Genomic DNA, 15,075 nt, shown 5'->3' on the forward strand with positions numbered 1-15,075 from the left:
CAATATCTATTAAATTTTATTTGTTTATTTTTTATTTTAATAATCAATATATCAATAAAGTTTAATGTAATAATTTCATTTCTTCAGTTCTTGGTTTAAATAATTATTGACATATGGTAAATCCCTTAAAACCACAACACAGAAGTTAATTCCTGTCATTATTTAGAAGAATTACATATACCGCCAGTTGAGAGCCTCAGAATTGTAATTCTAATAGCTCAACTGAAAGAGATTTTACCCGCCTCCCCTGTTGTTTGTGCTTCTCTTGAAGTGTAGTGGAAACATTTGATAATGAGTCAACCATATTGAGTTCTTCACTTCATTTGCAGTGTTAGGCTTTTGTGCAGATGGGTCTTGATCATATGCTGGTTTGGGATCGATTCCTATTTTTCAGAATCAGAAATTAGTGAAAGATTGTTTTTCATTATCCAATCATCTGTTTATTCCCCTTATATTGGAAGCTTGTTATAAAACATGAATTCTTGGGACACCTCGGTGGCTCAGCAGTTGAGAGTCTGTCTTTGACTCAGGACGTGATCCCTGGATCTGGGATCGAGTCCCATATCAGGCTCCCTGCATGAAACCTGCTTCTCTGTCTGCCTGTGTCTCTGCTTCTCTCTCTCTGTGTCTGTCATGAATAAATAAAATCTTTAAAAAAGCAAAACATGAATTCTTTGTTTTCTTTATGATTTAATATAACATGTTTCCAAAATTGGTATTTTAAAGAAAACTTTAGTAGCTTATAAAACATTTCTTATATGCCTTTGCCTATGACATATTTTCCCCACATACATTGACTTCCATTGTTCCCCAATTTGATACCATAATTCTTGTGATTATCTTTTTTGTTTCTACTATCTTTATATGTGCTGTTCACTGTAAGTCTTAGACTTCAGAAAGAGATCTGATGAGTTAATCACTGTCCAGTAGAGGGAAACATTTTCACATAGAATTCTTGCTCTATCCAGGTCATCTCATTGAGTGTTGGCCCCTCATGTCTGTCTAGTAAAAAGCTAGAGTGTTGATTTCTGGTCCAATTAGATGTTTCCAGGAAGGACTTTTAAGCATAATGACCTCTAATTTAGAATCTAATCTTTTGGACAGTTCAGTCCAACAACCCAACAGAGGATATTTTAAACTCTATTAAATATACTCCTAGCCCTACTCAAAAGTAAATTTAAACAGAGGCTCAGTTAGTTAAGCATTTGCCTTTGCTTCTCCCTTTCCCTTTGCCTGCTGCTACTCCCCTGCTTGTGCTCTCTCTCTCTGTGTCAAATAAATAAATACGATCTTTTTAAAAATAAATTAAAACAAAAACCCCAAGGAATCAGCTGGGGGGAAAGTTTAGGTTTACACTAGACCCAATAGGTTCTAGGCCCAACTCATAAGTAGTGTAGGGGAAATGACACAGGCCTTGCATTTACATGTTCATGCAAGGTCTGCATCCCTACTTGGCAACTTCCCAGGTGGACAACTTTGGCTTCTGGAGATTGTGACCTCCTATATAGAAGAGAGGTAGCAATATTTCTTTATAGGATTGATGTGAGGATTTAGGGAAATTGTGTATTTAAGTTAAATAGAACAATAGTTGACACACAGTAATTTTTTTTAGAGAGAGAGTGCGTGAGCGAGTACATGAGCGAGTGGGGAAGGGGAGAGGGAGAATCTTAAGCACACCCAGTATAGAGCCCAACATGGGGCTCAGTCTTATAACCCTGAGATCATGACCTGAGCCAAAATCAAAAGTAGGATTGCTTAACCCAATGAACCACCCAGGTGCCCCTATACATAGTAATTATAGTAGTAGCAAACATTGAGGGCTTACTAAGTGCCATGCATTATTGTAAGCTCTAAATGCATTTTACTTTTCTTTAATCACCTGAACAACCTTGTGAAATTGTTACCCCGATTTGACAGATGACATAGGCAGGTTCTGGAACTTGCTGCAGACTGCATAGCAAGTTTAAACAAAGGAGCTGATAGCTCATGCATTTACATCTTTACAAAACCAGCTCAACCCAGAAAGTCAGTGTCTGGCTTTATTTCTGTTCTTAAACATGTGGCCTACTGGGTTACACCCCGTTTCAGGCTTACAGGTGGACTACCACCCTGTTCTTTCTTATCTTTCATCACATCCAACCATAGTCCTCAGTTCATGATGCTCAATGACTCCCTTGAGGATTTGGAGATGTCACAGGATCAGGGATTTCACTGAGTGCCATCTTGTGTGTTCTCTGCCACCTCACCAGAACTGAGGTTCACCCAGCCCTATAGGATTATCTCATGAGGAGCAGCAGTCACAGGCCAGGGTGTCTTCTTGGAATTCCAGGGGAGAAAATGCCTTCAGCCTTGTTATATCCTGTGTCTTCCTGTTCTCTCCCCTCCACATGTCAAGCACTGAATATTTTAGGTAGGATTAATCCTTAAGGCACAGTATAAAGCAGGTCAAGTTTGCCCCTTTAAAATATTCCTTTGAATCTTTTTGTTTTACTGTTTCCTATCCCAGTGGGTCAATTGAATTAGCAGCTTTTAGCTTCTGAAGAAATAGATTAGTGGGGGAATGGCAAAGGCCATTTAGAACAATGCCTTTCAAACTCTAATGTGGATCTGAATTACCAGGGACCTTGTTTAAAGTACCAATTATAGTAAGTAGGTAGATTGGGGCTGGGACTTGTGATTGCATTTCTGACCAGTTCCAGAGTGTCTCAGCAACACCATTGGTTTCTAGACCACACTCAGAATGGCAGATATTTAAAGACTGAGGCACCACCCTGAGAAGGCAGAGGATTTACCCTATTACCTCTTCCAAGAACATTTAATCCAAAGAAATAAGTGTTTTGGGATTAATGTAAGCTGCTAGAAGAAACATTGGAATTTCAAACTTCACCCAATGTGCTTACTGTAAAGCCATTCATAGTTGGAGAACAGAATAGTATAAACTTGTCAAGTTTTGATATCAATGCTATAAAAATAAGTGTTTTTCTCTGTTTAATTTAGTGACTGTCAAATGATTTATATACATTTTTACTCAGCTTTATATGAAAGAGCATCTTCTTGCTGCTGCTCAACGTTGTTTCTCATGACTGGGCAAATGGATGACTCAGTTGATCCTGGTGCAAGGGCCACATGTGTATTTCAGTATCTGTTTCTTTGTTCTTTCTATCATCACCTACATAAAAGGCAAATTAAGTCAACTTTTATTTCCCTGGCTTTAATTTGGAGTTAGCTGGCTCACTAGAAGTGTTTATGAATAATTCTGTTAGAACAGGTTTGATAACACTAATCTGAATAACGAAATATTCTGTAGAGCTTTATACATGGAGGTGTGGTGTGGCAGGAATCTGTGAAATGATGCAGGTGATTTCTCCTGGCAAGGGCAGAGGCTTATGCTCTCTGTTTCTGTTTCCAGGGAGGAGAACACTGCTACTACCAGGGCCACGTCCGAGGAAACCCTGATTCATTTGTTGCATTGTCAACATGCCATGGACTTCAGTAAGTGTCCTCCAAATTTTTGTACCATCCATTCTTTCAATCACTGTTTTCTTTATTTTTAATGTACTGTAATAAAAATCTTTATGTCAAGAAATAATTTTAAATCAGTGATGAATCTGATCTTTTTCTTTTTCAAGGTGTATAAACCAAGCTGATTTTAAAATTGGAGTTGCAGAAACAGACCAGGGTCTTTGGTATTATGATATGATACCCTGTAGTGATGTTCTGGTTTCATCTAAGTTGTGACAAGAATGTTTTGGGTTATGCTGGTTCTCTAGATGCTTAGCCCCTTGGTACCCAGTTCTGCCCCTACCTCTTCTTGATGTTAGTTTTTATAGTTTTATGGAATAATAGAAATTTTAGTAGGTAGAATCTCTCGACTCCTTGCACAAAAATGACAAACTGCAAGTCACCTCAAGAGCTCATGTGTTTCAGCCAGAATCCCACCTAAAATCCACAACAAACTTGTGGGAGGGTCCATCTGTTCTCAGAAATCTCCAAGGAATGGAGTTCATCCTTCCTCAGGGCCTTGCTTCCTTTCTCATAACCTTCATTATCAAAGAATGTTTGCTGATGTTTAACATGGGAATACATCTACTTCCTCTGTTCTGTCGCTAATGGTGATACACAGGTGGCCATCTCTTATTTGTTTTGTTAACGCCTTATAAAGCTACCGTGTCATTCCTCTGCATTCTACTTAGGCTAAATCATCTCAGTTCTTTCTTGTTTGTGATACTTTTGGGGGCACAGAACAAGCTAGCATTTTAGTTTTGTTAAATTTTTGTTTGGAAACTTTAAAATGCATCCCGCTCCCAGGTTAGAGATCCGGCTTTTCCATGTAGCTAGCAGTTACTGAGTGTCTGCTGTGGGCCAGCCACAAGGAAAATCAAGGCCATGAGAACTTGAGTCCCATCCCCAATAGCTCACAGTCCAGTGGGGGCAGCTAAAGCTAGCTCAGCTTCCTGCTATGGAATATGATAGGAATATTTCTTTCTTTGAGAGAGAAAGTAACAGAATAATGCAAGCAGAGAGTGGGCACTGAGCAATGAGGTAGAGCTTGAGGGCTCCAGGGAAATGTCACCTAGAAAAGGTAGAGTGATCCCTACAACAGGCTTTGATAGAATTTTCTGAGAGAGAGGGGTAGGCAGACAAGCTAGGAAAGAGATATAATGGTTGAGCCTGGAAAATTGAGCTAGTCTGCCTAAGTGGTGCCTCGTTAGGCTCAGGCAATTGGTATGTGAGAGGCAGAAGAGAGTATGAGGAGCACCTAGGTAGCCAGAGGAAGGAGGCCAGGTTCATGAGAGCATGGAAAACTTCCATCTGCTTATTGTTTACTCTAAAAGACTTCTACTTATTTTAAATAAATTCTTGGAGATGTTTTTACAAACAGGAATCCATGCCTCATATCTGAAAGCCTTGGTTTTCTTATCTGGAAAAGGAAACACTAAAGTGCCCTTCAGTAATAAAATTCTTACTTCTGATCTCAAGATAATCCCAGCTTTCCACTAAGAAGAGTACCCTAGGCTCATTGATGTTTGTGACAGCAAATGTATGATAGTGATATAAAAAGAAGAGGCATTTCCCCCCCTCTCTTCCTTTTAAAATCTCAAATTGTCGTTTAAGCATCTTGCCCAGTACTTATTCCACGTTGCTTTCCAGTTTTGTAAGAGGATACCATATTGTGAGAAGCAGTGAGAAGTCATCCTTGCCTTCTGAGGGCTCTGATAGACCTGAGATCCCAAGACCAAGAGCTTGCTAGCCATTTGAAGAAGGATGGAAAAGAAACTGTAAGGAAACTTTAGTGAGTAGATCAAGAGTAGAACTCAGAGCCAGCTCAGTTGTTTTAATGAAGTAAAGTTTACCTCTACCTTGAGAAACCTTTTCATTTAAAACTAAGCAAAAAATAACAGAAAATGCACCATGTGCCTGAGAACACTGTGAGGATTGTATATAAGCATGTTGGGTGCTCTGGGACTTTTGTGAGCATGTTGGATAAATTTACTCTTGTTCCTTTTTATTATTTATTAATCAATACTTCTCATGTTGATTTTACCTTCTGAACAAAAACTGATAGAAATATTTCAGAGGATATTACTAAATATTAATTAATCTATTTTTTTTCAATTACAGTGATTTGGGTATGAAACAGATGATCTCATCCATGATTCATCTTTTATAAATTACCAAATACATATGGAGATTTTTCATTTTTCTTAATTTACTAAATTTAGTTGAGGAACATAAAGGGGAAAATAATCAGCTTTATGTCTTTTTCATAAAGAACCTGGAAATGCACTTTTTTTTTTTTTTTTTTTTTTCAAATTCGAAGGACTAACGGATAATATTTTGGTCCTGGTACATTTGATGTTATGATAAAATCCTGTAACTATGGGAACCTAAAAGAATGGCATCAAATGTAAGTTTATTGCCCTCTTGTGGCAATTTGTAAGAATGGCTATTTCTTTTCAAAATCTTGTTTTGATCCAGCCTTTTAAAATTTTAGTTCAATTGACCTATAATAAGTAGGTTCTAGCTGTAGGTTTTTATCAAATATATACTGTATGTGGATTCAACGCACTTACTGGAATTTATACAAATATAACAAAGGTGTCAATCCTCAAACAAAGCAATAAAACATATACTTTTCAATAGTTCAAGAATTACTAATGGCACATTGTCATATAGGGAGCCAGAATCTTCTAGACATATATGGTGTCAGAATTTGCTTTCTTTAAACTGTGTATCATGATGTGTAACCCCAATAAAAATCACTTATTTTCACATTCAACACTGATGTAGCAAAAGGAAATGATACCTTGTATTTAAACAAAATAATCTGCTGCTTAATCAGCATAGCTCTGTGAACTTTGGCAAAAGGTGATGGTTCTGTGCAATTTTCTGGGTGAATCTGGCCAGTTCTCAGGAGCAAAGAGAATGTCTACTGTCGCATTTGGTCTACTGTTTTGAAAAGGCTTCCCTCTTCTGATTCCTTAGACATGTATTCTCAGTAATACCTTAAAAAGTGCATCTGTTTGTCTTTAAATTCGAAATGCAGTGTCATCCAAATTCAAAAAGTGTACTTTGGTTGAAAACCTTACAGATGTGAGAGTAGAAGTTCTAAGGGTATATGAAAGCAGAGGACATGTGGAAGATGTTACAGTAGGAATGAAAGAATTTGGAGAAGCAGAGCTAGAGGCCATTATAATTATAGCTCAGGGAAACCAACTGATTTCACTACGCCATCAGTGAGAGATAAATACTATTCTATGTGCAATAGTGGGATCTCATGCAGCATTTCCGTAGAACACTGAAAAATGACACCAGAAAACTGCGCCTAGTCCCTTCTCAGATGCCTGAATGATAAGACACATTTCTTCAGCATCATAAGGAGCTTGATCTTAGTAGAAGGACATGTTCTCCTAAAACGAGTGGCCATTGGGATCTCTCTGGGTGGGAGCTGAGGCCATATGTAGGTTCAAATACCCTCCGGAGAATTCCTCAGTTGGCTGATAGTCATCTCCGGCCTAACAGATCAAAACCCAACTTCAGATTTATGCTCTCCTCCCTGCATCCTGCTTCCATGTGCTCAGCCCCTTCTGTCCTTCCTGTGGCTTTTCCCATTTTATTAAATGGCAATTCCATCTCACCAGCTGCTCAGGCTAAAACCTTGGCGTTCTCACTGACATGACTCTCTCATATACTCCATTTCAAATCTGCCAATAAATCCTATTGGTTCTACTTTTGAAAAGTACCCAGAATTTAACCAGTTCTCACCATCTCCACCAACGCCACTGTGATCTAGGCAAATACCATCTTTTTTCACCTGAATTATTGCGATAACTTCTCCATTTCTATTATTGCCATCTGAAAGACTATTGTAACACAGCAGTTAGGGCAATTAATTTAATATTTAAGAGCGATTGTATTTCCACCTGCTTAAGCCCTCATAGTGGCTCCACGTGTCTCTCAGAGTAAAAGCCACAGCCCTCAGGAGGTCCCGTCTCATGTGGCCCCACTCTTTCTCTGATCTCATGTTACGGTTCTCCCCTCACCCACACCCTCCTCCAGCCACACTGCATTCTTGATGTTCCTGGAGCACACTTCGGGTTCGAGTCTGACATGCTCTCTGCACAGATATCCTTATGGCTCATCCCTTCACTTCTTTCAGATCTTTGTTTAAATGCCATCTTCTCTAGAAAGCCTTTCTCTGAGACTATATAAATCAACAGTCTTCTCTCCCTGGTCTCTACAACCAGTCCTCTGTCACCATTTATCACCCATAACTTCCTTTGTTTTCCTCCCTAGAATTTTTCACCATCACATGTATATTTATTTCGTTGTTGATTGTATTTTTTTGTCTGTCTACCCTAGAATGCACATTAGAACCATGAGGGCAGAGCATTGGTCAGTTTTGTCCACTTCTGTATCACAAGCACCTAGAGCAGTGCATTGTAGGTGCTTATATGTGTTGTGAATGAGTGAATGGATGAAGAGGCCGCCAATTGCAGATGGGCAGTTCAGGAACCAATCTGCCTGGGCTCTAGTCCTGCCTCAGTTCTTCCTGGTTATGTAATTTGGGCAAGTTACTTCATCTCTTTGGGCTTTCCTTCCTTGTAAAATGAATATAGGCAAGTATATGAGTGTACCTCCCTCATACATTTCCACAGATGAGTAGAAGATTAAATGAGTGTAAAGTGTTTAGTTCATGGTAAGCTGTTGGAATGTGTCAGCTCTTGTTACGAGAGCATCTTCCAGGTGTGTGGTAGGTAGGCATTTCTCAGGATAGTCCCTGACAGTCTGCATCAGAACCACCTGGAATTGTTTAAAATGCAGCTCCCTGGGCCTTAGCCAAGAAATCTGAGGAAGGCCCTGAAAGTTTCACACTTTTGCAAGCTCTCCAGATGAACTATTTGCATATTAAAGTTTTCGAATTATGTGTTGGAGGGAGGATTAGAGAATGATAATCCTGAACCTGGGGACACTGCTGCTTATGGGAAGTCAGAGGGATGGGTCTTTCCCTCTTAGTAGATGTGTGTGTGTGTGTGTGTGTGTGTGTGTGTGTGTGTGTGTGTATGCACACATGTGTGATATGGTGCAGTGTGCATGTGTATGTGGGATGTATTGGGAAGCATGTGTGGTGTGGTGTGCAATATGTGGTGTGTAATCTGTGTGATGTGATATGTGGGGAATGTATATGTGGTGTGGTATGGTATGTGGGGAGTGTGTGTATGTCTGTGTGTGTATAGTAGGTGGTGTGTATCTGGTGGTGATGGATGGGACTGGGAAGTGAGTGTTGAAAAGTAAATTGGTCCTCTGGCAGCTACTGATTTTAAAATGATCTTGTTCTGAGGCAAGAGTTGATAGCCATGCCTAATTATTTTCTTGTCCTTGGCAGTGGGATGTTCTATGATGGGAACCACACCTATCTCATTGAACCAGAAGAAAATGACACCTCTCAAGTAAGTGCTCCCTCTGTTTGCTGTGGCAAATGTAAAAATTTATATTGGGAGCTTTTCCTCTTCATTTTTCCTCCTCCTTTTGTCTTTATTTTATTTTTATAAATAAAAATATTTTTATATATTTTAATATTTTAAATATTTATTTTTATAAATAAAATTTTTATTTCTTAGAGTCAGGATAGTAAATATAAATATATACATATATATAATTAAATATTGAATAAGTCAAACTCACAAGGTATTTTTTTTTTAGCCTTTTACTTTGTGTATTGGAAATTTCTTCTGAGGTGTTCTGAAACCTCCATTTTTGTTCTGTCTCCACCTTCATGTGCTAGGATTTGTCTTAGTTTGCTCAGGCAGTCAGAACAAGATATTGGAGGGCTTAAATAACACAAATTTATTTTATCATAGTTCTGGTGCCTGGAAGTCCAAGATGAAGATGCTGGCAGGATCCATGAGGGCTCTCTCCTTGGATTGCGATGGCCTCTTTCTTGCTGTGTGCTCACATGACAGAGAGATAGAGAACTGTGGTGTCTCTTCTTCTTAAAAGGGCACCAGCCCAACCCCACCCTTAAGACCTATTTTAACCTTTATCACCTTCTCTTAGGTCCTGTCCAAATACAGTCACATTGGGGAATTTAGGCTTAAGCATATGAGTTTTGCAGGGAGGACACAGACATTCAGTTTATAACAGACCAAATCAATAGATACGTAATTTTCCACCTCTCTTTTGTTTCTAGAGTTCAGATTTTTCTATGTTGCCCATTGTCTGTAGGGCCTTCTGCTGATGAAATGTAGAGAAATCTAAATTTTTTAAATTATTTGATTTATTTTAGTTGAAATATTCATTTTCCACAAGTGAGAAAAGCATTGAGTTTATATGGTAGACTTCAGAGAAACATAATACACCTCCATTCTAGCTCTGTGCAGGCAAATATTCTTCCTTGGGTCATGGAACATTGTTCAAACACTTAGGCAAGTAATTTCTAAAAATACACACTGTTTTGCCACCCATAAAGTGCAGCTATTTGTATTGTATTTTACTTTCTGGATGCCTATTGCTGGCTATTATATCACTTTACCTGGGAGGTGATTTTTTTTTTTTTACAGCAATATCATGAAACTTGACTGTTTATGACATTTGGGTTTTTTGTTTGTTTGTTTACTAGAAAGGAGCCAGAAGTAATTATTTGAATGCTCATTAATTTTTCTTAGATGAAATATGGCTTTTTGTCTGTTAGTTTGTCACAGAACTTGTATGATATTTGAATTTTTGAGCAGGATCCGTTTGAGCATCTACTTGTACCTGTCATCCTACTCCCTGATACTAGAAGAGTGTTAGCTCTGCAGTCCTTGCCTAACAAAAGTTAGTTATCTGCCTCTTAAAGTGGGGCAGGGATCCATGGAAAGGAATCAGTTATAAAAAGCATTAGTCCATTTTCCCAGATGTCTTACTCCTCCTTGGGGGAATAGGTTCATTCATTTATTTTCCATTACTACAGGCTTTGGCTTCTCTGTCTGCAAAAGCATTTTGTTTCTAATAGATCTCTCCAGTGCCAGGGGAATCCAGGAGCAGGAGAGGCTTGTGTGGTGGCTCCTTGCCTTTTCAAATCCAGAAGAGTGTGTAATCAAGCTAGGATTCTTTTAGGTGTCTTAGTTGCTTCAGCTCTCATTGCTTGAGGTTGGAGATAACTGGTCATTCCCACGTGCTTAATCTCTGTTGTTTGTCTTCTTTCAGGAGGATTTCCATTTTCATTCGGTTTACAAATCCAGACTATTTGAATTTCCCTTGGATGATCTTCCATCTGGTATGACATTCATATTATGATTTAAAAAAAAGTCAACTTTAATAATTCATTTTAATGCTGTGGAGCTTATCTCTATGTGGAATATCCTTAGCTCATGACTGCTCATAACAATTTTAGAGAAAGTGACAGCAAGTCAAGGACATCAAGAGGGAGAATAAAATGCCAACTGACCTCATGTTTGTAGTGGATGAATTTGGAAAGATAGAGCTTGAGCACATTGAAAGACTTTTTAAAATTAGAAAAATCAGAGTAAGGTATTTCTGAAAGGAGAAATAAGTTAGAGCAAAAATTGGACTGCATAGACAAAATATAAACTTCACTTTTGATGAGATACTGATTCTGTAAACAGGGATGAACTTGTAATCATTTTCCCATTTGTTTTCCTCATCTCTTTTTGCCTCAGCATTTTAAGAAAGAATGATTATAGATTAATGCGTTTTATTTTTATTTTTTAAAAAGGATTCATTTATTTCTTTTAGAGAGGCAAGGGGAGGGGCTGAGGGGGAGGAAGAGAGAGTGAGAGAATCTCAAGCAGGCTCCTCAGTGAGCATGGAGCCCAACTCGGGGCTCGATCTCACAACCCTGAGACCTGAGCTGAAACCAAGAGTTAGATGTTTAACTGACTATGCCACCCAGGCTCCCCTAATTCTTTTTATTATGTGTGTTTTTTTTTTTTTTTTTTGTAGAAAATAGGCTTTCCTTCTCATATGTGTTTGTTTACAGGCACATTTATTTATAGTTGTTGGTTTGAGCTGCTTCCAAATCTTCACATGACAAGTAGGGCAGCATACTTGTACTTTCTCCTCAGTAGTGGAGCAGTGATTGTATAGAGTGCATTTGCCTCTGGCTATATAAGACTCATTGGCTTTCTCCTTCTGAAGGTAGCACATACTCTGAATATCTAGTGTGGAGGGGCTTCCTTTCCTATTTAGTGAGCCCTATGGCCTTAGTACATTCTAATTTTTAATCTCACTTTCATCTTTGCTACAGCTCTGTGAGATTGATAGAATTATTTACATTTTACAGAAGAAGAAATAGGCTTAGCTAGCTTGTCTTTTTTAGGGTCCCACAGCTAGCTAGGGACTGAGCAGGGGTTTGCATTGTGCCCCTGTAAGAATGTGTGCTGGGAGAGAAGCAGAGGGAAATGGAGGAATCATCCGGCTGAGAGCATATCCTAAACTACTGCTTAGGAAAACCACTTAAACATTTTCATTGTTGGGGCAGCTGGCTGGGTCAGTTGGAAAAGCATGTGACTTCTGATCTTGGGGTTGTGAGTTCAAGCACCACAATGGGTGTAGAGATTATTTCAATAAATAAAAACTTTTTTTAAAAAAGATTTTGTTTATTCATTCATGAAAGACACAGAAAGAGAAAGGCAGAGACATAGGCAGAGAGAGAAGCAGGCTCCATGCAGGGAGCCTGATGTGGGACTTGATCCTGGGATTCCAGGATCACACCCTGGCCCGAAGGCAGACGCTCAACGGCTGAGCCACCCAGGCATCCCCAATAAATATAAACTTTTAAGGAAGTTTACGTGGTCTCCTCATTGGAAAATGAAATGAATGTCTGCTAATGCCCCTTCTCTGAAATAGATTTGTAACTCCTTGATCTTCTGCACTTCTTTTCTCCTGCTGCCAAAGGGATTGGGGATGCTGTTTTATAGAACTCAGTATTTTGAAATATCTGCTAATAACCATAAAGATGCTCTTACTTTACGCAGATACTTTAGACTGTTCCTTCAGTTATCTTATGAAACTTTTACAATCCCTGTGATGGAAGGAAAGTAAATCATGACTAGCTGCCTGAGAATAAAGCTACAATCTAATAGGTCTTACTGGAAGCAATAAACATTAATTAAAATTTAAAGTAATAAATAAAAATCCCCCTAAGGACTTTACTGTGATTGAATCATACAGTTGTTTTGTTTTTTTAAACTTTGTTCAGGGTTTCTTTTCCACAGAATCTTTAAAGATAACATGACAGTTTTGCTGTCATTAAAAATAATTTTGAACATCTTCTAAAACTCAGATCTGTCTCAGTTAGTTTCTGGTTTCCTTTTCTTATCAGAAATTGGCACATTTTTAAGAGTGTTACTTTTCTTTCTAGATGCTTGGATTTATAATGATAGGTTAGAAAAAATTCTTGTGAAGCTTAAGAATAAACTTGTTTATTTTAGGTTTAATAAAGTTTTCCTGGGTCTTGGGTTATCAGTACCCTTGTCTTGCTGTGCATTATGTATTTCCCAGAGAGAATAGAATCAGGTGTTCCCCAAACTTGTTTAACTGTGGAACCTTTTGTTTTATATGACACATCTCTTGGACTAGTTTCCCTAAGAAAACATTTGTTTGTTTCCTTCAGACCCCTTAGCACAGTCTATTTTAAAAATTACTATAATAAAATATATAAATCTTGTATACCATTAGATGAGTTTTGACACATGTGTAAGTCCTTTGGTGAGATTTGGCACATTCCTATCACCCCAGTACCTTCCTTTGTGCCGCGAACCACCCGCTTCTGCAGTCCTTTTTCTGCCCCCCCACCATTGTTTAGCTTGTTTTAGATCTTCATGAAAATGGAATCACACATTGGGTTCAGCTTCTTTTGCTTAGCATATGCCTATGAGATTAGTGTTGTCAGAGGTAGCCACAGTTTATTCTTTTTAATTATTGAGTATGTTCTGCTGTTTGAAGATACCACAGTCTTTTTATCCATTTTGTTGATGGATATTTGGGTTGCTTCCAGTTTTTGGCTGTTATGAATAAAAGAACTCTATAAACATTCTTATAAAAATCTTTTTTGTGGACACATGTTTACATTTCTTCTGTCAAATACCTGGCAGTGGAATTACTGGGTCTTAAAGTTTGTTTGTACAATAGTGCTCTCAAACTGCAGAATGTATCAGAGAATCACCTGGAAGCTTGTTAAACACAGACCACTGGATCCCATGTCTAGAGGGTTTTTTCAAGCCACTTAATTGAGATATGAATGACATTAGAGAAAAGCTGTACATAATGTATACTTAATGTATACAACTTGACGAGTTTGGAGAAAAGTGTACATCCCTGAAGTCATCACCATAATCTATGTCATTAACTCTAAAAGTTTATTTCCACCCTCTTTATTATTATTATTACAGTAGTAGTGGTAGTGGTAGTGGTGAAGAGTATACACTGTTAGCAAAATCTATACATCATAGTATTATTAATTCTGGACATTCTGCTGTACAGTAGACCTTTAGGACTCATTCATCTTGTACAACTGAGACTAATTTGTGCCTTAGACTAATACCTCCCTGTTTCCCCCTTTTCTCAGCTTCTGGCAACTATCATTCCACTTTCTGCTTCTAGGAGTTTGACTATTTCAGATTCCTCATATAAGTGATATCATGTAGTATTTGTCCTTTTGTATCTGGCTAGTGTCACTTAGCAAAATGTCCTCCAAGTTCATCCATGTTGTCACAAATTGAAATATTTCTATTTTTTAAATTCTGAATAATACTTTATTGCATTTAATACCACGTTTTCTTTGTCCATTCATCCAATTATGAACATTTCGGTTGTTTCTATATCTTGGCCTTTATGAATCATGCTGCAGTGAACATAGTACAGCTATCTCTTCGAGATCCTGATTTCAGTTCCTTTGACTGTATACCCAGAAATGGGATTGCAGGATCATATGGTATTTCTGTTTTAATTTTTTGAGGGGAACCTTCATACTGTTTTCCACAGTGGCTGTATCAAATTCTAGAGTTTTTGATTAAATACATCTTGGATGGGTTATTAGAGTTTGCATTTCTAACAAGTCCCCAGGTAATGTTGCCACTCATGTATAGATGGTACTCTGAGAACTACTGTTGTCTGAGAAATTGCTGAACCTTTTTCTAAAGTGGTTATACCATTTTAGACTCTCATCAGCACTATATGGGAGATCTAATTGTTTCACATCTTCATTGGCATTTGGTGTGTTATTCTTTAATTGAAAGTCAGTAGGGAAAGGCTAGATTGGCTATTCAGAAGATTCTTAATAAGGAATATGATGGTATTTATAGGAGAAATATGAGAAAAATTTTGAGATAAATTAGAACAGGAATAGTATTGAGATTTTAAAAATTTTATTCATTTATGATATATTTTTAGTATTAATATGAACACAATTATTTTGATTAATGTTCTACATTATCTTTAAGTGTAACATATATTATAAAATTTATAGTAACTGTATAGTTATTTATATAATTTATGTTATTTATATTAATTATTAATAACTATAATAATTGCTAATAGTTAATAACTGAAGTATTATTATATAATTTATAT

General features: G+C 37.7%; 1 protein-coding gene across 30 annotated transcripts in view; it reads left to right on the forward strand.

Moving 5' to 3' along the window:
- Positions 1–15,075, forward strand: part of ADAM22 (ADAM metallopeptidase domain 22) — a 224,413-nt gene that overhangs the window by 138,345 nt on the left and 70,993 nt on the right. For all 30 annotated transcript variants that reach the window (XM_025471460.3, XM_025471466.3, XM_035698465.2 and 27 more), the window contains 3 exons: positions 3,410–3,492; positions 8,888–8,951; positions 10,690–10,759. In XM_025471460.3, coding sequence (XP_025327245.3) covers positions 3,410–3,492; positions 8,888–8,951; positions 10,690–10,759 — 217 coding nt within the window. The remainder of the gene's footprint in view (positions 1–3,409; positions 3,493–8,887; positions 8,952–10,689; positions 10,760–15,075) is intronic.

The sequence above is a fragment of the Canis lupus genome, chromosome 14 (genome assembly GCF_003254725.2).
Source record: "Canis lupus dingo isolate Sandy chromosome 14, ASM325472v2, whole genome shotgun sequence".
In the NCBI taxonomy this organism is placed as follows: domain Eukaryota; kingdom Metazoa; phylum Chordata; class Mammalia; order Carnivora; family Canidae; genus Canis; species Canis lupus.